The sequence below is a fragment of the Marmota flaviventris genome, chromosome 8 (assembly GCF_047511675.1).
Source record: "Marmota flaviventris isolate mMarFla1 chromosome 8, mMarFla1.hap1, whole genome shotgun sequence".
NCBI lineage: Eukaryota > Metazoa > Chordata > Mammalia > Rodentia > Sciuridae > Marmota > Marmota flaviventris.
In genome coordinates this window covers 106,376,610-106,401,253 of record NC_092505.1, presented here as the reverse complement: position 1 = coordinate 106,401,253, position 24,644 = coordinate 106,376,610, and the positions used below count along the sequence as shown (strand labels likewise).

General features: G+C 47.4%; 1 protein-coding gene and 1 long non-coding RNA gene across 8 annotated transcripts in view; one reads left to right on the top strand and one right to left on the bottom strand.

Moving 5' to 3' along the window:
- Positions 1 to 10,098: 10,098 nt before the first annotated feature.
- Positions 10,099 to 18,106, bottom strand: LOC114091455 (uncharacterized). Of its 5 annotated transcripts, none has more exons than XR_011708359.1 (6): positions 17,970 to 18,106; positions 16,568 to 16,667; positions 16,120 to 16,470; positions 15,199 to 15,292; positions 13,853 to 13,920; positions 10,099 to 10,708 (listed from the first exon to the last, which is right to left on the bottom strand). It is a non-coding gene; the product is annotated as an uncharacterized lncRNA (long non-coding RNA). The 5 variants fall into 5 exon arrangements; XR_011708361.1 differs by having other exon boundaries at positions 16,120 to 16,285; XR_011708362.1 differs by lacking the exon at positions 10,099 to 10,708 and adding an exon at positions 12,295 to 12,643.
- A 56-nt stretch (positions 18,107 to 18,162) lies between these two features.
- Wwtr1 (WW domain containing transcription regulator 1) overlaps positions 18,163 to 24,644 on the top strand; it is a 123,034-nt gene continuing 116,552 nt past the window's right edge. For 2 of the 3 annotated variants that reach the window (XM_027933901.3, XM_071615518.1), the window contains exons 1-2: positions 18,163 to 18,412; positions 18,826 to 19,259. In XM_027933901.3, coding sequence (XP_027789702.1) covers positions 18,829 to 19,259 — 431 coding nt within the window. In that variant the 5' untranslated portion in view covers positions 18,163 to 18,412; positions 18,826 to 18,828. Of the gene's footprint in view, positions 18,413 to 18,659; positions 19,260 to 24,644 lie in introns of those variants that run through there. The other variant, XM_071615517.1, reaches the window with a different exon arrangement.

The following is a 24,644-nucleotide window of genomic DNA, read 5'->3' as shown; positions in this document are numbered from 1 at the left end:
TCTCCCAGGCCCCCTTCCTCCTGTTCTCTCCTTTACCAGCTAGCTCTGCAGTCAGAATGAAGCTGTAGGATAAGGAAGGGCAGGCTCCCGAAGGGGCCAGCCACTAGCCATTTCAGGGATGGCGGAGCTGTGGTATGAAAGAGCCTGACTTGGGACTCCGGGGTGCAGGGAGCACTCCGTTCCTCGGGTACCTTACCCAGGACTGTGTTCACAAATAACCTTTGACCGTGTTGGGCCTTACAGACTTGGAGCTATGTTATTACACCTCAGCCTAACAAAAATACACGAGATAATGTGGAAGCTTAAAAAGTCCACCTCAAAGCAGTAGAGATGGGCCTGGGGAGGGCGGAGGAGGGGCTGATGGCACCAGCCCAGGAACTGTGGTGGACGATGACTAGCAGCACTTTCACGGCAGCCACTAGACAAAGCTTTGGACAGTCCCAGCACAAAGAAATGATGACGTCTGAGGCGCGGGTGTGCCATTCTCCTGACAGATGTTTCACATGGCACACAGGTATTGGCACATCATATCCAACCCATACTTAAGTCCAATTACTATGTCTCAATTAAAATTAAAAAAAAATATGTTACAAGAGCAGGAAATAAATTTAGAAACTTTTTTTTATTGCTGAGAAGTATAACAAAATGAATGAGGCCTTTAAGTATAAAAATATAATATTTGGGCTAAAAGTGTGTGGGAGAGGTAGAACAGAAACATGAGCTTAAGGAGAGAAGGGAAGAATGTGAAGTTTTTGACTACTAAGCTAAGAGCTTGACCCAGCATATGTTTGTGGTGCACACCCACAAGCCCAGCAATGTGGGAGGCTGAGACAGGAGGATCCCAGGGTTGAGACCAGCTTCAACAACTTAGTGAGGCCCTCAGCAACTTAGAGAGACTCTGTCTTAAAATAAAAAATAAAAGATCTATCAGCATGCTACAGAGATGCAGCCTCAATGTTTATAGCAGCTCAATAGCTAAAATGTGGAAACTGTCTAGATGCCCTTCAAGAGATGAATGGATAAAAAACTACGATATATATACATACATACATATACATACACACACACACACAATGGAATACTACTTAGCCTTAAAGAAGAATGAAATCATGGCATTTACAGATAAATTGGCGGAATTAGAGACTATCATACTAAGTGAAGTAAGCCAATCCCTCAAAAATCAAAGGCCAAATGTTTTTTCTGATAAGTGGACGCTCATCCATAATGGGCAGGGGGCAAGGGAAGAAGGGAGGAACTTTAGATTGGGCAGAGGGAGGGAGGGGAAGAAGAGGAGGGGAGGGAGGGGAAGAAGAGGAGGGGGAGGGAGGGGAAGAAGAGGAGGGGAGGGAGGGGAAGAAGAGTTCATGGTTTCAAAAAAATTCTTATGGGGGCATGCCAGGGGATAAAGATTTTTTTAGAGGATCTTCAAACCTCTGAAGAGGCCTCTAAAGTATCTGTAAAGACCAAAACCAAACCTCCTTTGAAAGGTTCATGGACTCTCTGGCCTGGAAGAAGGAGCAAGAGCTTTTCTAGTGTGCTTTTGAAGCCCACTGTCCAGGTCAACTTAGACGGGGTTCAAACCCAAGAACAGGCTTGGGTGTCAGGAGCCTGCAGGTGTGCGGCCCGGCTAGGTGTCTACCCACTTCTCGTGACACAGGAGGAGAGCTGTTTGATTTTCCTTTCAAACTTTTCCTTCTTGGTTGTCCTGAGGATTCATGAGTTAAACATTTGTTAAGTACTGTGCAATGTCTGGCTGAAAGTACAAAGTCTTACTGGCTACTGTTGGAGGGGTGACAGGGACCACAGAGAGCCCAGCAGCTCAGGACCCTGGGGTCCGCGAAGCTCTTCCTTTACAGAGCCGCCATAAACGAGCTGAAAGGCTGTCCTAAGGGGTCACACCAGGCTTCAAAGGCTTCAATCACCACTCTTCCCCCAGATTCTGTAGGTTTGGAAAAGAGTGATTGTGATGCCCCTCAGAGTTTGGGAATTGTGTTCAGAGATTCTCCTCTGTTGGCTTCAAATATCTGCTCTGAGCTTCCTGATGATGTATAGTGTACGTGCAGAAATGTACATATCCTGAGCACATTGAGGTGAATTCTCACAGGCCAAACACACCACGGAACTAGTACCCTGACCAAGAGGCAGGCCTTTCCAGTGTCTACAGACAAGCCTGCCCAGGGCCTTCCTGTCGCCCCTGCTCCTGCTAGGAGCGATCATTGTCTAGACTTCAAGCCACACAGATTGGGTTTTCCTGTTTTTGTAATTTGCATAAATGTAATTGTACAGTATAGACTCAAGGGTTGCTCTTATTTATTTATGTATTTATTGGCACTAAGGATTGAACCCAGGAGCACTTTGCCATTGAGTTACATCTCCAGCCCTTTTTATTTTTTATCTTGAGACAGCTTGCTTAGAGCCTCACTAAATTGTTGAGGCTGGTCTTGAACTTGCAATCCTCCTATCCCAGCCTCCCAAATCACTGGCATTATAGGTGTTGGGTGTGTGGGAGACTTCTCGCTGAGGTTAAGTTCCCATCTTTTGAGAACATCACGGAATCCCTTACCCCTCTCCCTCCTCTCTGAAGGGCGCTAAATTCAAAAGTTTTCTCGACCAATCCCCTGGGGACACAATGGCCCATCACTGTTCCTGAGTCACCCTGCCAATCAGTACCTACCACATCGCCTACGCAACCCTTCTTAAGGCCAAGCTTGCAAGCTCACGCTCTCTGCCCTCTTCCTCTTCTTTCTCTCCTCTCTGCTCTCTGCCCTCCTCCTCTCCTCTCTCTGCCTCTCCTTTTCTTCCCCTTTGGGAAGCCCCCCAATAAATCTCTTGGTTGAATCTCCGACTCCGGTGAGTCACTTGCCTTTCAATAGGCATGTGCCCCCATGCCTGGCTCAATCGACTCTTGAATGGTATTCCCAATTTGGAGCTTTTTTTAATATCTGTGAATGTGAAAATTCCATGTCTTTGGGTGAATGTACCAAAATATTTCTTTGGGGTTTATACCTAGGAGTAGAAGTTCATGGCTTTAAATAATGTATTACTATTAAGTAAAATTGCCTTTTAAATTAGTTACCTTTGACATTTAATAATAGCTTTTAGAATGTTCCATAGGTTTCTTAACATTCTAAGTGTATTACATAATCTGGAGGGTGTTAATTAACATCTAATCAGAACAAGGAAGGAATGAAGGAGCAGGGCACAGAATTTTGCCCCAGGAAAAATTCACAGTCTTTGCTAAGACCTGAGCCAATGATCAGATCCTGGAACACCATAGCAAGTGTCTTGGTCTGTTTCCTGTTTCCATAATAGGATACCTGAGACTGCTTAGATTATAAAGTAAAGAGGTATATTTAGACTCATGGTTTTGGAGGCTGGCAGGTCTAAGAGCATGGCACTGACATCTGCTCAGCTTCTGGTGATGGTGTGATGCTGCTTGGACTCACAGTGGAAAGCGAACGGGAAGTGGGGCCTGCAGAGAAAGCAGACTGTGAGGGTGGACTTGGTTTCTAATGGCCTGCCATTGCTGTAACTAAACCACTCCCATGGAAACTCACTGTCTCAAGAAAAGCAGAAACCCATTCACGAGGGTTCCAGTCACAGGACCAAATACCTCTACCAGTTCCCACCTCCCATGGCTGCGTTGAGGAGTCAAGCCTCAATGTGAATTCTTATTTAATCACAAACCACCTTCAAGTAATGCTTTAAGGTTCCCCAGTAATATTCTAAAGGACCTAAAGCTATTTAGTTGCATGACTATATACTAGGGAAAGAGAATACTCAGATATTTCAGGGACATGTTCTGAGTTGACATTAACACCTGGAGACCTGACCATTATCATGCCCCTCCTCACTGTTAGAGTATATCGGAGGCTGATAAATAAGATTCTGGCTGAAGTCTGACCCATTGTGGACCCTTGAATGGCCGTTTTCCCAGTCTTTGAATATATATTTGAGATTGATGCTCTTGGTGTTTGGACTGATTTCCACATTGGGTCCTTGCCCTTGGAGAGGTGGGGTCAGAGCTATCATAGTGAAAAACACCAAGTAGAAGATCTGAGATGACACCCTGCCAAACTGCCCAGCTCTAGAGAATGACAATCAAGACCCATATTGCAGCCTGAGAGTGGGGTGAGAGTGGGGATTGGCAGAGGTTGGTACTGCCATTAGAGACTCTAAAGGGTGCAGAACAGTGGCGGTACCTGTTGTATCTCTGTTGAATTCACCAATCTGGATCCCAGAAAATGATCACGGATACCTCATGCTCAAACAAGGAGCAACCATGATTGCAGTTACCAGGATCCTAGCCACTTTTTCTTTGCTAGAGATTAGTAAGGCCTCAGGGTACAAGGTATGAGGCCAGCGATTTGGCAATTGAGTTATTTTCCACTCCAATTAGAAAAAAAGGGATCAGAAACAGTTTGCATTCAAGTGAAAGGAGTACTATTTAGAATTTTGCCTGAGGGCCATGTTAACTTTTTCACCCTCTTAGAGATGGTTCAGATGTGGATCTGGGCCCTGGGGACATCAGAGGACCTCAAATTGATCTATCACACCAGTGACACTATGCTGGTTTGTCAGGATGAGTAAGCCATGACTCTTACTCTGAAGGCTTTGGTGAGGGACATGGATATCAAAGTGGAGGAGACAAACCCTCTGAAGGGCCTGGAACCTACCAGTAAATTTCTGTAGAATGTATGAGTTTTCAGTGACCAAGGGTGTTTGGGGGAGCCTCCCCAGAGTAAGAGAGCATGCATCCTATATCTCTACTGCAAGAAAGGAAGTGCAGAGGGCCTCTGGTAATGGAGGCAGCACACTCTGCACCAAGCCTCCGATTGCAGCCAGTCTCCAGTGACTCTCCAGTGACACGGGAGGTTGCTCTCTGAGTGAGGCCCAGAGGAGGAAAGGGCTCTACAGTGACCACAGGTTCTGATGCAGGCAGTCTTGCTACTGGACACTGCCAGAGCCTGTAGTGTTGGAGACGACTTAGGGCAAGCCTCAGTAGGAGAAGGGCAGGCCCTAAAACTTCTAGAGCAGGCCCATGCTGTCTCGCAGCAGAGAGTTAGACATTTAAAGACAGCTCGGGGTGCTCTACCAGGTTCCAGGAGTCACCCAAGGAAGTGCATTCAGAATTGCCTAGTATGAGCTGGGTGCTTTGGCTCCATCATTTTAAACTGGCCAAGTTCAAGAACAGTCCTTGGCAGGTGGAAGCGGTACATCTGGGATTAGCCAGAGCAGGACAAGGAGGCACTCTCACCTCATCCACATGGATGCAAAGGCTCCCTTCGCTCTCCGCAGGACCCCAACCAGGAGGAGAGGGAGAAAGCAAAAGCATGGCCGTGATTGGCTGACCCAGTACATGGGTGCAAGTCAAAAGTGGACAGTGATCAGCAAGGAGGGGAGGAGAAAGGAAGGAGAGGGGCCTCCGGAAGATGAGAAAATAGCTGGGCGCCGTGGTGGGACCTGTAGTCCCAGCTACTTGGGAGGCTAATGTGAAAGGTTATTTGAACTAGGAATTTGAGGTCAGCCTGGGCAATATAGGGAGACCTCGTCTCAAAAAAAGAAAAGAAAAATATGATAAAAGAAAAGAGGTTGAAGAGATACACATTGACCTGGAAACCAACAGGCGTGAAGCAGCGGGGTGTGGGTGGGTGGGAGGGAGCACAAGGTGTGAAGGCCACCCCCCAGTCACCATGGACAAGGCGTGGGCAGCGTGGACAGTAGAGGTGGCCGAGGCAGAGCTGTTGCAGGTGTGCTGTGCAGGTGAGGTCCCAGCTTCAGGGAGCAGTGCTACCTTCTATAGGAACCTTGCTGCGAGGCCATGCCATTGATGGGAGGAAGGACAGGTCCCGAACAAAGGGCTGGAAGCAAGTCAGTCCCACTCTGGACTCTTGTGACAGGACACAGCAGGGGTACCAGTGCACTATGTTCTACGAAGGCCACCTAGGTACTTGAGACTCTAGGGACCAGCAGGCTCGAAGAACCATCACTCCCTGGCTGGGAGGTGCTGAGGCCACTCTGTCCCAGGGAGGCAGGGAGGGGTGTGGCAGCCAGGACCCCCTACCCCCAGCCCTCTGGTCTCCTTCTCCTGGTTGGTGTCACTCTGAAGGCACGTTGGCAGCACCCCAGTCTGCTGTGATCCCAGGTCCTGAAGCTTGGGAATGAAGACTTGAGCTGTGTCCCAGACTGCCTGTTGGCATCTGCAGAAGTGACACCATTGGATGTGGAGGGTCAGAGTGACCAGTAGAGGAAGGAGATGAAGGCTGCGGCTTCAACAGCCGTGGCGGTGACAGGGACTACGGTCTGCTCACCGACTTCTCTCTCCTAGTTTCCCTTCAGGAGGTGAACCCCACGGGAACCTGGGGAATTGTGTTCCTAAAGTGGACCAGTGTGTGGAGTGTGTGGAGGCCAGGTGGGTGACTGGTTAGGGCCCCCGGCAACTCAGTGGAGAATCTGCTGTGGGGACCACAGTAAGCGGACAGACTGTGACATTAAAATGAAATTTAGTAGCACCTTATGATCATCCGTGATGGTGGCTTCAGTGGGATACATTCATATGTGCACATGACGGGATTTCCTTCCCTCCTCCCTCCCCAGCCCATCCTCTACTGTTCTCCCTTCTGTTTTCACAAGATCTGGGTTTTTATTTTTCTTTCCCCCTTCTTTTACTCTCTAGATTTCTCATATGAGAGAGAGCATTCAACCCATGTCTGTCTTGAGTTTGGCTTATTTCACTTAAACCTGATGATCTCCATTTCCACCTATTTTCCTGCAAATGACAAAATTTCATTATTTATGGCATTAAAACTCCATTGTGCATACAAGCCACATTTCCTTTATCCATCTGTCCATTGTCTATTTACCTGTGAACATATAGTGCTGGGCACCCCAGGGCTGTGTCTCCTCACCTGCTGATGGCTCCCTCCACCAAGTGCTAGAGTCGAGCCAGGCTGCATCATGGGGCATCTCCACTAGTCAGTCAGTGATTGCCTGGAGCCCCCGGGGGCCTGCCTCAGAGCTGTGCTTCAGAGGCTTTTCCTGCCTGGTCCCCTTCCTGTGGTCTGACCTGCTTTTCTTCCTTCTCCTTTTAACCCCTATGGGAATTAACCCACTGTGGCTAGCTCTTTTTTGTTTGTTTTTGTGTCTTGCTCTTCTCAGTCTTGGTGTCTGCTTCCTGGTGAACCTGAACTGACCCCCAAGGACTTATGATTTTCTCCAGTTTTTTTCTTTCATGAATAGTTTACTCACTGAAGATTGAACAGATACCTACCTTATTAATATGGTATAAATATGGATGTTGATTATTGTAATTAAACTGTCCTGGGGGCTGGTTACAGAGTGGTTTAGCTTTGTCTAGAACTTGTAGCAGAGAAGCAGAGATCTACCTCTCGGTTTTCAGAAGGCAAGACCACCTTCAGAGTTTTTCTGGGTTAATTTTGTTTCCTTTCTTTCACTTCTTAATGGATGCTAGTAACTGGGACTCTGTCTCTTTAAGTCACAGAACCATAAGTTCAAATGAAGGGGCATTTTCAGAAGAATGAAGATTTCTGGTTTAAGTGAGGCCTTGAGTTCAGATGCTTGTGTGAGAGCAGAAAAGCAGAGAACTCTTGTTCTCAGACTGATGCCAACTGCTCCCAGGCTGCAAATCAATGCGACTGGTGCAGGAATAACCTTGGCTGGGATGTTCCTTGATAGGATTTTGCGGCCACCAAGAAGGTTCCCATGCAAGGAAAACACCTATATATAGGGTTCTTCTTTTTACCTTTCCCATGAAAACCAAACTCCTGGCAGGGTGAGATGGAAGAGACTGAGCAGAACCCTTGTCTCTGCCCCAAGGCTGTTGGTGATGCAGGTGAAGGGCCAGGCCTCTCCATACCACCCAGTGCTCTGGAGGCTGCACGGTCACCAGATGGCCAAGCTGCCCAGAGTCAAAGGCAGGATTCATCAGCAAAGATGCCGTTTGCCACCAGATCATGCTGATTTTTCCAGCCAAGCGACTGAGACTTCTTGGCAGTCTCATTGGGGGTGTTCAAACACTGACACAAAAAGCCCTGAAACCCAAGTGACACTTTCTCAGAGTGGAGTGTCCAAGGAAGCTCTTACGGAGGAGCCAACGAAGCTATTGGCCCAGAATCAACAGAGAATTTATTGGAAGCGCCTTCCTCTATTGGCGGCTACTTATTTTGTTCTGAGAATGAGCTCCATCACTTCTAATTTGACCTGGGCCGTGATGTGAAGCTGTGAATGTCAGCCTTGGGCACCTCGATGTACCCATCCCAGGGCGGGTGGAAGTGACAGATTTCTCACCTGAGAATGTGTTTGCAATATTAGACAAAGAACTTCATCTTCCCTGTTGAAAGGTACAAGTCACCCTGTCTAACTGAAAAGAGGTAGTCTTTTATATTTACAAAAGAAACGGATGATTAAAAATCTAGGGGCCTTTATCCTTGAAAGCCATTAAGCAGCTAACTTTTTGGGTTCCATGTCAGCTCAGCAGACATTGAATCACTGTCACCTCTAATGCTGAACTCCAGGTGCAACCTGAGCCAGGGCAGAGCCTTGAATGACACTCTCATCGACAGCAGTTATAGAAGTTTCCTCCTGGATACAGTAGTACAAGACTGGTCCCAGCTCTCAGGAGGCTGTCACAGGATGACCCCTAAGAGCCTAGGAGTTTGAGGCCAGACAGGATGACGGGAAAAAAAAAAAATTAAGTAAGTTGGTGGGTATATCAGGGATCTTCTGAGTGTTTTCTCTGCCATTTTTTTTTTGATGTTTTAATTCTTTTCAGAATCTTTTCCTTCCTATAAAACAGGAAATAATGGGAAGTGGAAGGAAATATGCAGAATGACCTATAAGATTTCTCTTGCCTTAACTCTTTGTGCATTAGTCAGCTTTTTGTCACTGTGACCAAATACCTGAGAAAAACAACTTAGAGGAGGAAAGATTTATTTTGGCTCACAGTTTCAGAGGTTTCAGTCCATGATTGGCTGCTCCATTGCTATGGGCCTGTGGTGAGGGACAGCATCAGGGCAGGGAGAGCATAAATGGACAGAGCTGCTCACCCCATGGCAGGCCAGAAGCAGAGAGGAAGAAGGAAGCAGTCAAGGACAAGATCAACTTCTCCAGGACACACCTTCAGTGACTGGCTTGCAAAACTAGGCCCCACCAGCTCCCAATAGTGTCACCAGATTACGACTCCATCAGCAGATTAACCCACAGATGACGCCAGAGCCCTCATGATCCAATCATCTCCCCAAAGCCCCAGCTCTGGGCCTTGCTGCACTGGGGACTGACTCCTCAATAATATGAGCTTCTGCGGGAGCTTCAGGCTCCAAACTACAACACTTTTTCCAAAGTGGGGAGACGATGATTTGATAGAATTATGACGTGGAGCTGCTGGCTTTGTGGCGGGTAGCCCTGAAGCGGTAGGCCATCAAGAGCACTGAGGATGTTCTCTAGGTCCAGAGGCTTCCAGCAGGATGTTGGGAGGTGTGGAGCCTCAGGATCTGGAGCACAAGAGGTGGCCAGGGTGCCTAGCCATCATAGAAATTAATATGTGTTTTTCTTTAACGAAAGACATTCTGTGTTGGAAATAACCAAATAACTTTCGGGACACAATCCTTAAAAGGGGGTGGGGGATTGCCTGTTCTATGTTAATTAGTGATGATTTATATCACCAAAGGGTTCTTCAGTTTATGCAAGTACTCCAATAATTTGGGTCTGACAGCATTTTAAGTACCTCTGACACATGTGAGTTTTTGTTTATTTAATGAGAGGGAGGAGACAGCTTGGTCATTTTTGGAGTCTTTGTGCCCTGAATGATCATTAGGTGACAAAGCACCGTGACAAAGTCCTGTGGGTCCATGGAAGAAAATGACTTTGAAAATACCGCCCCGGGCCCCCCCCCCCCCCCCCCCCCGCCAACTTCAGGAAAAGAGCCCATTCTCAAGGGTTTCTGTGAGGTCTATGTGTGATTGTACCTGTGAAATTGTCTTGTAGCCTGATTTAAAACATTACACATGTTACTTACTATGATTGTAGTGGTTGAAATACTAACAACTTTTAATTACCATTACCAAGTGGTGACATCTTCAGTCATGTGATCAAAGTAAGATTTATTATGGCCAAACACCTTGTGAGAACGAATCCACCCTCTTATTTAAGATTGTCTGGAAATAGGAATTTTTAAAAGAGCATTTTGTCATTTTTAAACATGTGTGAGTTGGGCTTGTGCCCACCGGTGTTGGCTCTCCTGTGGGGACAGATGCCCTTCCTGGACCCCCTTTTTGTACCCCATTTTGGTTTGGCAGGTCCTCTTCTTTTTTCTTTGGCTACAAACCACACATTGACCTTTCTTGACCAGGTATGACAAGTGGCCTAACTGGAGCCAGGACAATATGCAGACAGAGAGGTCATGGTAGAGCTTGCACACACCTGGCTCCCGACAACAGGGAAACAAGACAGGGAAGAGGAGTGGCTTGAACAGCTGGTGGAACCAGACCTGGGACTCCCCTGGCAGAGGGAGGAGTCAACCAATGAGTGCCTCATCAGGTGGTAAACTCTTCCAAGTGGGCCTGATAGGCTGCTTCTGGCACACAGTGTGCATTCAGAAAACACGCAGTTAGCCAGGCTACTGGGAGACTGAGGCAGGAGGATTGGAAGTTTGAGGCCAGCTTCAGCAACTTAGCAAGAACTTGTCTCAAAACTACAAAAGAAACAAACCAATAAAAAAGGTTGGGGATGTAGCTCAGTGGTTGAGCACACCTGGGTTCAATCTCTAGTACTGCAAAACAAAAAAACATGAATTTGCCCAGCTACTTGGGAGGCTGAAGAAGGAGGCTGCCTTGATCCCAGGAGTTTGAGGCCAGCCTGGGGGAAAAAAAAATGTATGTTTTATTTTGTGATACATTTATTCAGATTGAAGTGTATGGAGAGAAACTTACTGACAAGTGTGTGTATGTGTGGGGGTATGTTCCTCTCTCCTGCTTTTTTTGTGGTACTAGGGATTGAGCTACACTCCCAGCCCTTTTAATTTTATTTTGAGACAGGATCTCACTAAGTTGTCTTAGCTGGCCTCCGACTTTTGATTCTCCGACTACTCCAGGGTTGCTGTGATCATATCAAATAATCAAATAACTTAAATTCTCTTTTTCATGTGGCTGTATCACCTTCATAGTTTCTGATACCTATACAAACTTCACTGGAACCAGGTGGGTGGCACATGTCTGTAGTCCTAGCAGCTTGGGTGGCTGAAGCAGAAGGATCACAAATTCGAGGTCAGCTTTAGGAATTTAGCAAGACCCCCCCCCCCCACACACACACACACATACTGGGCACACCTGGGTTCAATCTAATCCCAGTGGCTCAGGAGGCTGAGGCAGGAGGATCTCAAGATCAAAGTCAACCTCAGCAATTTAGTGAGACCTTAAACAACTTAGCGAGATCCTGTCTCAAAATAAAAAATGAAAAGGGCTGGGGATGTGGCTCAGTGGTTAAGCACCCCTGGGTTCAATCCCCAGTAACAAAACAAACAAACAAACAAACAAATATGGGGATGTAGCTCAGTGGTAAAGTGCTCCTGGGTTAAATTCCCAAATCCCTAATACAAAAAAAAAAAAAAAAAAAAAAAAATCAACTTCATTGTTAGATGTAGTCAGTCATTCTCTTGGGCTCCCCCTGCCCACAGGGTTTTTTTTTTTTTTTTTTTAATTTTGAGATAGGGTTTCCCTATGTTGCCCAGCCTGGTATTAAAGACCTGGGTTCAAGTGATTCTCCTGTCTCAGCCTCCTGGGTAGCTAGGACTATAAGCATAAACCACTGTGCCCAGCTGCTATTCTTGCAGAAAATTTCTAATTTTCCCCTATTACAGATTATGCTACAGTTGGCAACTCTGCAATATTGCTTGATAGTTTGTGTCTACAGTATTATAAGCATTTAATAAGTTAAGCATTTTCAAAAGTGTGTTTTCCCCATTGAAAAATATTTTCCCCAGAACCCTCCCCTGCAAAAAGATGAATAGTGGCCAGCCATGATGGAGAGACCTGACACAGAACTGTGATCCCAATGATTTGGGCGGTTGAGGCCAGGAGGATCACAAGTTCAAGCCAGCCTCAGCAACTTGTGAGACCTATACAACTTAGCAAGACCCTGTCTCAAAATAAAATACAGAAAAGACTGGGCATGTAGGGATGTAGCTCAGTGGTAAAGTGCCCTGGGGGTTCAATCCCCAGCACCAAAAAAGAAAAAAAAGAAAAAAGAAAATAATAAGGGATAAAATAACTTACACAATGTACCAAAGTTGGGCAAAGACTGAATTTTAGGAATTCCTCTCTTCTTTGACCCAGTGTTATCTACTGAAGCAATAGATAACATTGGTCGGTCTGTCTATTATCATCTTCCTTCTTATCATGTACATGATGCAATTAAGAACACCAAATGCTGCCTGGTGCTGGTCGCATTTCTGTAATCCCAGTGGCTTGGGAGGCTGAGGCAGGAGGATTGTGAGTTCAAAGCCTGCCTCAGCAACTGCGAGGTGCTAAGCAACTTAGTGAGACCTTGTCTCAAAATAAAATACAAAATAGGGCCGGGGATGTGGTTTAGTGGTGGAGTGCCCCTGAGTTCAATCCCTGGTATCCGCTCCCTGCAAAAAAACAAAACAAAACACCAAACAAATGTCGGGTGCAGGGTGCTTACCTAGAATCCTAGCTATTCAGGAGACTGAGGCAGAAGGATCTCAAGTTCCAAGCCAGCCTCAGCAAGTAGTAAGACCCTGCCTCAAAATAAAACATAAAAAGGGCTGGGGTGCAGCTCAGTGGTAGAGTACCTGGGTTCTCTCTGCAGTATGGGATGGAGGGGAGAATACCAAAGAGAAGCAAGGCAATGAGAACTACACCTGGAGAGTAACTGCAAAACAGGGTGGATGCACCCGTTTCTTTTGGTTTAAGTGAGGCTGTGCTAGATGGCTGGGATCTGGCCAATTAGAAGTATGCAAGTATCACTTCTGATATCCCAGTGAACTTGTCAATCCTTGTATTTCAATAAAAACAAGCCAACTGTTGGACTTTTGATTATTCAAACCTTTATCTACTCAAGGTCCTCATCTGTTTTGCTCTTCCTCAGTTGCTAATGATGACCCAACCCTGACTTTGGGAATTTTCTCCATACTGGTTCAGCAAGTCCAGGCAGGTTCTGCCCAAGGGTTTCTGGGCCACAGTCCTCTAATAACTGAGCCATCACATCACATTTCTAACCATTCACCTTGGCTGGAATCGGTCACTGGGATCTAGGCAGTAGCCCCAAGGGCAGGAATGATGTGTGAGGCTAAGAAAAGCAACCTGAGGCTTTGCTGAGGTAAAATGGTAGATGAAAAGTTGGGACAAGGCTGGCGCGGTGGTGACACCTGTAATCCCAGCAGCTCCGGAGGCTGAGACAGAAAATCTTGAATTCAAAGCCAGCCTCAGCAATGGCAAGGCCCTAAGCAACCCAGTGAGACTCTGTCTCTAAATAAATTACAAAATAGGGCTGAGGATGTGGCTCAGTGGTCGAGTACCCCTGAGTTCAATCCCTAGTACCCCCCAAAAGAGTTGGAACAAGAGCCACTGGGGCCAGGCATGGGGGCCACACATGTAATCCCTGCAGCTAGGGAGGATAAGGCAGGAGGATCACAAGTTCAAAGCCAGCCTTAGCAACTTATCGAGGTGCTAAGCAACTCACTGAGACCCTGTCTCCAAATAAAATGTATAAAAGGACTGGGGATGAGACTCAGTGGTTAAGTGCTCCTGGGTTCAATTTCTGGTACAAAAAAAAAAACAAAAAACGGCCATTGTGTTAGGCCACCATTTGTACTGACCACATCTGCCTGGAGAGTCCTCACAAGAAAACCAAGTCCTCTTCACTTTTCTCCAAGAGCTCCTAATCCTGTTAAAGAGCCAAGCAGATGGGCAGTGACACAATTGTAGCCAGTGATGGGGGGTACTCATTAATTGTTAAGGGCACACTCACAGGTATTGAGAGAAGAATGGGCACAATCAGAAAGAACCACTATGCGCTCAAGGAATCATGGCTAGGTGCAGTGGAGCACGTCTGTAATCCCAGCCAAAAAGGCTGATGCAGAGGATGACAAGTTCAAGAGCAGCCTCAACAACTTACTGAGGCCCTAAGCAACCTAGCGGGACCCTGTCTCATAATAAAAAAAATAAAAAGGGCTGGGAATGTGGCTCAGTGAAAAAGGCAAGAACAAGAATTTAAGAGAAAGAAGGGAGAGATTGGGGAAGGCTTGTCAAAGCAGACGGAGTTTTGAACTCCGTCTGAGGTGTATTCAAGGAACAGGCCCAACGTGCTTGTCACAGCCTGGCTGGAGTGGATGGAGGAAACTTTCTCATTGGGCCATGTAAGAAGCAAGTCAGAAAGATACCCAGATGGCAATTTGTTGGGAGAACTTGGTGCTAGATTGACAGCTTTGAACTTTTTTCTTTCAGGCAATTGTCAAAAAGATTCCTGAGCCAAAGAATGACGTCATGAAAATAGGAGACAGAGACAGAGACTGGAGCAGAGAAACCAGTTGGGAGGCTCCTGGGAGAATTTGAGATAAGGTCCTGATGTGGGGGTGTGAAAGGAGGAAGGGATCTGAGGGGCACCAAAGGAACAGCAGTTGGGCTGCCCACTGTGTAAGGAGGGAGGGGCCTCTTGAAGAAAGTGGGCCTAGGGAAGCTTTGAGGCTGGATTAGGGTGGAAAGTGTTTGCAAATGCAGAGAAAGATTTGCATATCGGCAGGCATGTCCTCTCAATTGATTATCCTATAAAAACTGTGGAGTTTCTCCCTGAAAGAGGGTTTAAAATGGCCACACCAGGGACCAGGCCCCGGCTCTACACAGGATAGGAGAATAGAAAAGTGCTCTGCTCTGGGTTTAAGAACCCTGGGCTAATTCCCAGAGTTTTTTCATGATTTCATTGTATTTACTTGGACAAAATACTTTAAAACTCTCGAGACAGTTTCCTCATCTGTAAAGTAGGGATATAGAATTTGTTACCCATTCTTTGGGTCTACATTTTCCACGAGGTCGTAGTTGGTGGTAAAGCATTGTGTTAGGCCCTGTGTTCAATCCCCAGCACCAAGAAAATTTTAAAAAAATCTTAATCAGCAGAATGCACATTTTGTATTTTAAACCCCCCAAATTTAGTGGCATAAAACAGTACCTATTTTATTTGCTCACGATTCTGCCCTCTGGGCTGGGCTCACTGTGTTCTGCTGCTGTTTGGTAGGGAGGTTGCAGAGGTGTCTGCAGTCAGCCTGTAGGGGTAGAGCTCAAATCAAATGAGTAGCTGGACTTTCCCCTCCTCCACTAATCTTAGGACATCTCTTTATCGATGTGGTTCCCCCAGCAGGGTAGTTGGACTTTTGAATCTAGTGACTCAGGTCTTCCCAAAGTGCAAAAGCAGAAGCTTCTATGCCTTCTTAAGGGGGTGGGTGGGCGGCACTAGCTTATGTCACTGGTCACAGCAGCATTCTCCTGGCTCAGTCCAGATTTAAGTGGAGGGACTATGTAAGTTGCACAGAGCAAGCACGGTCCATGGCCGCAGGACAGACTATTACCTCCTTCTCACCAAGTTGTAAGTGAATCAGCTGGGACTTAGGGAGGCTAGGTCACTTGCCCAATGTAGAGAGCAGAGTTAGTCTCTCCAAAGCTTGTATTCCAAGTCACAGGTCAACAGATAAAATTTATTTAGTGAGTGGTACTGTTGATGTCCCTAATTTACAAAGGGGGAAACCCAGGAATAGAGAACTTAACCCTCTAACCGAGGTGACTCCATCAAGCATTTTGCTTCAGAAATTATACTTCACTACTGCCCCATGCTGCCCTGCATGGGCAGCACCTGCTACACACAGGACACCTGTACCTTTATTTAATCTGAAATTACTAATTTGTTAATTTGCCCAGGCTGGCCTGGAACTTGGGATCCTCCTCCCTCAGCCTCTTGAGTGTCTGGGATCACAAGCTAGAGTCATGGTGTTGGGCACTATTTCTTGAAGCTTGGCAAGGAATAAAGAGTACATCCTTGCCCATCCAATCCCAGCCTTGATCTTACTGTTCATTCAGTTCGTACCCTGATTCTCACCTTCCTTCTGCAGTGAAGGCCTTCCTAGAGCAGGCATGGTCTCAAGTTTCCATCCTTTCACCATCAAATCAGTCCCACAGCTTCTGAATTAGTGACCATATGGTCCTAGTCATGGCTGGCCTCCAGTTCCATAGCTCATTTCCTCATGTTGCGACTGCTGTGTCCTCTGAAGATAGTTCAAAAAGACTCTACTCACAAGTGAACTATAGTGGTTCTCCCTTCCCCTCTGCCAGTCCTGTGGGCATGGGAAACATGAAGTTTCAGGGGCTTCTGGATCAACCCAAGTTCCACTTATCTTGAAGTTCATCCATGCCCATGTCTTCCTCTAAAGCAGCCCTGCTTTTCCCCAGTCTGTGAGGAATGGAACAAGAGCACTTCCATGTACAGATACTTTGGATCTCAATTTGGGATAGGATGCAGCCATTCAGCCTAGCACAATGGCACACACCTGTAATTCCAGTGACTTCAGAGGCTGAGGCAGGAGGATGGCAAGTTCTAGAAGAGCCTCAGCAACTTGGGGAGACCCTGAGAAACTTAGCAGCAACATCCTGTCTCAAAATAAAAAAATAGAAAGGGCTGGGGATGTGGCTCAGTGTTGTGTCCCTAGGTTCAATCCCTGTACCAAAGGGTGGGGGGAGAAAAGAGAAAAAAAAAGAGAAGAAAATGGCCTTGTCTTTCCTTAAACTTTTCTTCTTCAACTCTGAGATTTTAATTTTGGCTTTGTTTCACCCTTATAAAAGCGATGAGGCACAATGCCTGAGCTTAATAAAATTTTATTCTATTTAACAAGCGGTGTGTAGGTGGCCCAGTGCTGAGCAAAGGGCGGAACATATATCGCCCCCTTGGCTTCTTTAATAAACCTCTATTTGGGTCAGTGGGAAGGGTGGGGGCCTCCTGGAGCCTAACTTACCTTGCAGCCATATCTTCTTTTCGGGCAAGGGAAAAGGGTCGAGGGAGGGAAGGAATTGAGCTGCTGCGGAGGGCGAGGCCGCCTCCCACTTCCCAGCAGCTGTCTCTCCAGGCCAGACCTCCTCCCCGAGGCGGGGGGTCTCCCCCTTGCCCTTATCCAGGCAGTGGGAGGGTGGGTGGCTTTTTCCGGGTCACTGGCGCACCCTCTCTACTCCCAGCCACCTGCCTGTGTTCCATCCTGGCTGCAGGCTCCCTGGAGGGCGTCAGGGACATTCCAATCCTCCCACTACCCGCGCGGATGTCGCGGGGGAGGGGGGCGCAACTGCTCTCCCCTTCCAGCACCCAGCTTTGATCCGGTTTCTTCTTTACCCCTTCTGGCCCTTCACCCCGTGGAGGAAATGAAGGATTGGTGAATGATTTGAAGGTTGTTTACAACCCACCCGTGGGCGAAGCTGCGTCTCCGGCAACAGAGGCACTTTCTGGGCACCGTCTGCGCTCTAGTAGACAATTGAAGGCCAAGCAGCCAAGATGCCTTCTCACCAGACCAAATATGGTCACAAGCGCTAAGCAGCCTCCCGAAGAAAGGCTGGCCTTCTCGGTGTCTCCCCGCGCCGGGCGCAGTCTGGCCTGACCTCTGGCAGAACTGCGGGTCAGTGCAGCCCTCCCGGTGCCTGAGGCTCCGCGCCCTGCTGGAGGGAAGGCGCAGCGCCCAGGACCGACCCTTTCTCGTCCTCGGCCCCTCACCCGCGTGCCCTCAGCCACCTCAGGCTTGGTTTCGGTCCACAAGCCCTTGATTAAACAGGCTCGGGCCACTTTCCCTTTGATCCCGCCCCAAGTCCGTGGTAAACGCAAAGGAATGCAGACCCAGGGCTCCGCGGGAGAGGTCCGCGCCGCCGGGAGGAGTGGGTGTGTGTGTGGGGGGGGGACCCGGCTCCTCTTACCCTGTAAAGTACCCATCACGCCCAGGGTTTTCTGGAGCCCGGGTGGGAGGAGGAGGAGGAAGAGGAGGGGCCAACGGGGCTGGCGGCTCTGGACTTGGAGATCATGCATAATTCAACAGCTCAACTTTCGGGCCCGCCTCTTTCCTGGGGGTGGGAGTTTGCTTCAAACTTTGTTTATGGGACAGTTCGGGAGGTGCTGTGACTGCGCCGTCTGCTGCTTCTGCGCCTCCTTGTCGCCACGCGCGAGCGCCTGAGGCCGGCTCGGGGGATGTGAGCGCGCAAGTCCCTCGGCGGCCGGGCACCAAGTCTAGTCGAGATTTGCCGGCGGGGGCGGGGCTCCACCTCCGCCAGCTCCGGACGTACCCCGGCGACTCGGGCCGACGGCCAGCTCCGGCGGGACGGCGGCCGCCGCGCGTTCGGGCTCGGCTTCGCTGCGCGCCCAGGTAGTGCCCGCTGGCGCGCCCGCTCGCCCGCACTACTCCAGGGCGCCGTGTCCTCCGGTTTCCGGAGAGGCGACTCCGCGGACTTGGCCCGATTGACTTGTTCGGGGGGCCGCCTTCCCTGGAAAGCTACGACCGGTCCTCTGCCACCGCAATTCAGCAGCGTCTCAGTGCAGCTGCTCCCCACCTCCCCGCTCCTCCTCCTCCCGGCAACTTCTTGGCTTCAGGAAAGTTGCATAATTCTGGAGGTCAGGAGGGACCCCTCCCCCATCCGGCTGGGCTTGCCGCTGGTGTCCGGGATCCCTGTATGGACACCTAACTGTGTCCTCTATTTCTCTTATCCCTATTCCCTCCCCATCCCAACTCCTCCCTCCAACTTGAACTAAAGGCTAATCTGATCTGCCTTCCTCTTGCAGAAGATGAATCCGTCCTCGGCGCCCCCACCTCTCCCGCCGCCCGGGCAGCAAGTGATCCACGTCACGCAGGACCTCGACACAGACCTCGAGGCCCTCTTCAACTCTGTCATGAACCCCAAGCCCAGCTCGTGGCGGAAGAAGATCCTGCCGGAGTCCTTCTTCAAGGAGCCCGACTCGGGCTCGCACTCGCGGCAGTCCAGTACCGACTCGTCGGGCGGCCACCCCGGGCCACGGCTGGCCAGCGGCGCGCAGCACGTCCGCTCGCATTCCTCTCCCGCATCCCTGCAGCTGGGCACCGGTGCGGGCGCTACGGCCAGCTCCGCGCAGCAGCACGCGCACCTCCGCCAGCAGTCCTACGACGTGACAGACGAGCTGCCGCTGCCCCCAGGCTGGGAGATGGCCTTCACCGCCACTGGGCAGCCGTACTTCCTCAAGTAAGTCAGCCTGGAGCCAACGGGGCCACTGTCGCGGTGCCTGGCGAGCGCGCGAGTGTGTGCGTGTGCGTGTGCTTGTGTGTGGCGGCGGCGTGGGGGGGGGGATGGAGGAGGGACTGTAAGTGCTTTCCCTCCAAGACTTGGAAAGCTGGAAGGAGTAGGGGGCGAGTATCTGGGAGATGGGCTTATAAGGGATCAGAAACAGCGAAGTCTGTGAAGTTCGTTCATGGACCTGGAAGACCCAACAGATTCAGGACTTAGAAACTCTCACACTTTGGAGAAAAGAAGTTTGGGGGGGGGGGATTCCCATAAAACCTGTAGGTAACATAGGCCCTTAGCCCCTGTGTCTTCACTGAGGGCTCTAGATCAGATAGCCAGCCCACAGCCAGGTCCATAGGGATGTGACACCAAGATATAGAGGGAAAAGTTGGGAGAAGCAGTCCTGGAAGAGGATCGGCAGCCTCTAGTCTCTTGGTAGAAGCAAGCTGGAAAAGTGAACAGGGCCTGGTAGGCCGCACTGCTCCCAACTGGGTGACGTAATGACCACAGAGCACAGTGATGTCAGTAGCTGTGGGCTGGAACATGATCATGTGGAAATTGGGTCAGGAGTTTTATTATGTCACACTTGGTGACCTAAAATACTGTCCAGTCGGGAGTCTCCCTCGTTACCCTGCTTTCCTTAATTATTCTAGCTTTTTTTTTTTTTTAAACTGGGATTTGAACTACATTCCCAGCTCTTTTTATGTTTTAGTTTGAAACAGGGTCTTACTAGGTTGCTTAGGGCCTCACTTAATGCTGAGGCTGGCCTGGAACTTGGATCCTCCTGCCTCAGCCTCCCCAGTTGCTGGGATTATAGGCATGTGCCACTTGCACCCAGCTGTTTGAACTTTTTGATGTAAAGATTTTTACAGTAGATTTGAATTTTCAAATTGGATTGTAGAGGAAAATGCATTCTCAAACACTAGAGGAGATCGTTTCACCTGGGGTACCCTAAAATTATTACTTTGCCAAGCAGAAACCCTGCTGGAACTGGAAGTATGCCTAGGAGGCTGCAGGGTTAGGCTGTTCAGGCCTGGCTGGGAGCTGAGCCCGATGGTTTGCTTGGTGTAGGACTGCCTGCCCTGGCTGGCATTGGCTCAGTGAGAGAGATGCCTAAGAACTTGCCTCAGAGTTAAAGCCCCTATTTCTTTGGTGGAGTAGACTTTATTTCAAAAACTGTGTTGAAAAGCTTGAAATATTAACACCTTGTGTGCTATTTTGAAAGCTTAGTCCAGCTCCTCTTAGGCCACTAGTATCTGGTACTGGGTGTGAGAAGTCCTTAGGAACATACGCCCAGAGATGACCAGTTCTTAGTCTCTCCTTGTCCCCAAGCTGTGGGCATCATTTTTTTTTTTTCGGGGGTGGGGGGGATGGTTTGATTGAACTCAGGAGCACTGGGCCACTGAGTCACATTCCCACCTCTGTTTTGTATTTTATTTGGAGACAGGGTTTCACTGAGTTGCTTAGTGCCTCGTTTTTGCCGAGGCTGGCTTTGAACTCACAATCCTCCTGCCTCAGCCTCCCGAGCTGCAAGGATTACAGGAGTGTGCCACTGTGCCCAGCCAGTTGTTGGCATATTTATGTAAGAGTCGTTTTTTTTCTTTTGGGTTTCTGGGGTTGGCATAATACTGAGACCCTGAAAGAGACCTAATGGTCATTTGTTTGACAGCCTATCTTCTCTGGGTCACTGAGTTGTAGTGTAGACATGTGCCCAGTGCTTTGATTTCCAAGTGACTGGTGGAAGTCAAGTATATGATATGATAATATGACATTTTTCTGAAAGTGATATTGTTCCAAAGGATGACATTAGTTTCTTTACTGCATATAGATCCAAAATAGTTAGCATCATGTATTAAGTTCACTTAGGTAAATGCAGTTTTGCCTATTTTATGGTGATTTATCAAAATGGACTTAATAATAAATAAAGGGCTGGGGCTATAGCTCAGTTGGTAGAGTGCTTCCCTCAAATGTACAAGGCCCTGGGTTCAATCCCCAGCATCACCCCCCCCCCCCAAAAAAAAAGGACTTAAATATAGATTCAGTAATTAACAATAATTTAATAATTTAAACTTTCTGGTCTCAATTTTTTTTTTTTTTTTGGATACAGGGGATTGAACTCAGGGACACTCAACCACTGAGCCACATCCTCAGCCCTGTTTTTGTATTTTATTTAGAGACAGGGTCTCACTGAGTTGCTTAGCACCTCCCTAAATTTCTGAGTCTGGCTTTGACCTCTTGATCTTCCTGCCTCAGCCTCCCAAGCTGCTGGGATTACAGGCATGCACCACCATGCCTGGCTTAGACAGTTTTTAAACTGTGTATGAATACATACTTATGTGGTATATGATCAGTGTAAATGTGATTGCTGAAAATCTGAAATATGAGCTGGGGCTGGGGGCAGTAGCACACACCTGTGATCTAGTGACTTGGGAGGCTGAGGCAGGATTAATGCAAGTTCAAGGCCAACCTGGGAAATTTAGTAAGATTCTATCTCAATAAAAAAATTACAAAAAAGCCTGGGAATGTAGCTCAGTGGTGAAGCATCCCTGGAGTCAATCTCTAGCACCAAAAAAAAAAAAAAAAAAAAAAAAAAGACAAGAAAAGAAAAAGAAAGAGCTGGGTCTGCCTTCATATCTGTGGAAAGCTAGATTTAAAAAACAAAAGACCCCCCCTCCCAACAACAGCAGCAACAATTCCTTTTATACATGTATTTTGAATGATTAATGAAACCCAGGACTGTTTGTGATTTAGGGCAAAAATGGAAATTTTGGCAAAGGTTGCTGTGATCCATTTCTGCCCATCCCCCTACCCACAGCAGAGGGCATCTTCCATTCACTTTGAATAGACAGTCAAGACCAGACAGCTGGAAGAAAACAAACACAAAACAACCCACCAGAAGTAGGCTGGCCTCGTCTAATGCCATCCCAAAAAGTGTTCTGGTTTACTGGGTGAAGAGGCTTTAAGAAATTAAGTCATTGTGACTATTATCTTTCAGAATAAGCCATCTGTCAAAAGTTCTTTCCTTCAGAGCTTTATTTAAAGTCTGAATAAGGTAAAAGTTAAATGTCACTCAGCCTCAAAAGGCAATGCATTTGGGGAGATTAAGGAGTTTGAGCCGTGCCTGGTGCATGGCTGTGACCCCAGCACCTCCAAAGGCTGGTACAGGTGGATAGAAGGAGGATTGCAAGTTCTAGGCCAGCCTCACCAATTTAGTGATCTCCTAAGCAACTTACCCAGACCCTATCTCAAAATAAAATAATAAACACATTAAAATCAAAAGGGCTGGGGATGCGGCCCAGTGGTTAAGCACCCCTGGGCTCAATTCCTGGCACTAAAAAAAAGTAGGAGCTTGAAAATGGTGGTGAGAATCTGGTCTTTACTTGGCCCAGCCTGTGTGAAATGGGCTAGCAGAAGAGCCCTAGCCTTGCCTCTGTGGGGAGTTGAAGAGTGTAAGGATTTTAGAATTGACAAGGATCAATTTTTTTTTTTTTTTTGCTATTTGTTTTGGTTTTTGATTAGAAAGCTGAGGCCAGGGAGAGGTGAAGACCTTCTGGAAAGGCGTATACTTATTTAGTGGAGGACCCTGAAGTGGTTTTCCTTTCCCCTCCCCCACCTTTTGCCCTTGTCACTTCCCCAGTTGAACACAGAGGCTTGTGGGAAACAGCCTTGAACTTTAAGAGACTTTAAGAAGTCTTTGTCACTTTTTCAGGTAAGGTATTCCCAGGTATGTGATGGGTACCTCCTGAAGGTTCCCTTTCCAGAGCAACCACGGCTTTTCTGCAGCATTCAGGTAACAGCAGAAAACCATGTGGCCCCTGAGAACCCTGGCATTGCGCCTCTTGTCCTCTACTGGCTGCTTAAGTGCTGAGCTGTTAGCAACTAGAAGCACTGGGATTGAACTCAGGGGCACTGGACCACTGAGCCGCACCCCCAGCCCTATTTTGTGTTTTATTTAGAGACAGGGTCTTACTGAGTTGCTTAGCGCCCTGCCGTGGCTGAGGCTGGCTTTGAAGCATTGACTTTGAACATGGGTCACATTGAACATTTGAAAAGTTTCTGGTTATAATGCAGTACATATTCTTTTGTACATAAACCAGAAAACAAAGAATTGTAATTGATCTAGCTTCAGTAGATTTTTCCTTCTTCATTTTATAGCCTATTGTAGAAAACTTTTATTTGAATAACATAATTCTTTTAAGAAAAAAGATTTTTATCTTGTTCTTCCGTACAAGTTCAACCATGACATTTGACTGCCACTCCTAATTTTAGGAATAATTTCATTGTTTGGCATTCTCTGAAATTTGTGGTAAAAGAATTATTTTTGTCAAAGGGATCTCTATACACTTGGTAACAAACCCAGTTGTACAGAAGGACTTTTGTTAAAAACAGTGTTTTCCTTTACTTCTTCAAGGCTCACAGAGGGGAATCTTTTAAAATTTTTTAAAATCTTTTTCTGTCTTGAATTTTTAGATCATTATCTTCTTTTTTTTAAGTTGTAGTTACACACAATACCTTTATTTTATATCTTTATGTGTTGCTGAGGTTCAAACCCAGGGCCTCACAGGTGCTAGGTGAGCACTGTACCACTGAGTCACAACCCAGCCTTAGGTCGTTATCTTCTTAGCCTTTAGTGATATATACTTTTACTCCCCTTCCCTTTTTTTTTTTTTTTTTAACTTGGGATTGACCTTTGCAAGGGTGCTTTACTACTGAGCTACTGAGCCATTTTTATTCTTTATTTTGATACAGGGTATTGCTAAGTTCAAACTGGAGATCCTCCTGCTTCAGCCTCTTGAGTCCCTGGGGTTATAGGCCTGTGTCACCACGCCCAGTTTATCATCATTTTTTTTTTGATTTGTCAACTTTAAGCTTCTTATGTAGGAGAGAATGTAGTTCCTTAAACTAGTTTTCTTCTTCCTCTCAAGTTTATTATTTAAATTATCTTAAGTTTCCTGGGCATGGTAGTGAAGGCCTGTAATCCCAGGTACTAGGGAGACTGAGGCAGCAGAACAGCAAACTTGAGGCCAGTCTAGGCAATTTAGTGAGATCCTGTCTCAAAATTAAAGAAATTAAAAAGGGCTGGGGATGTAGCTCAGAGCACCCCTAGGTTCAATCCCCATTACTGCAAAAGAATAAAAAATTAAAAAAATGTTTAAGTGTCTGGTAGGTCACCTTGGTTACTATTTGGTCCCTTTTGATAGTTTCCTAGACTTGCTGCTTTGTAAGTGAGTGGTTTTGATCAATACCAGTCTGCCAATCACTTTTTGGCCATGACACCTTAATGTTCCAAGACTCTGAACTTATTGCTTGTACTTGTGCTTTGCCCCAAAGGTCACCTTCCTATTC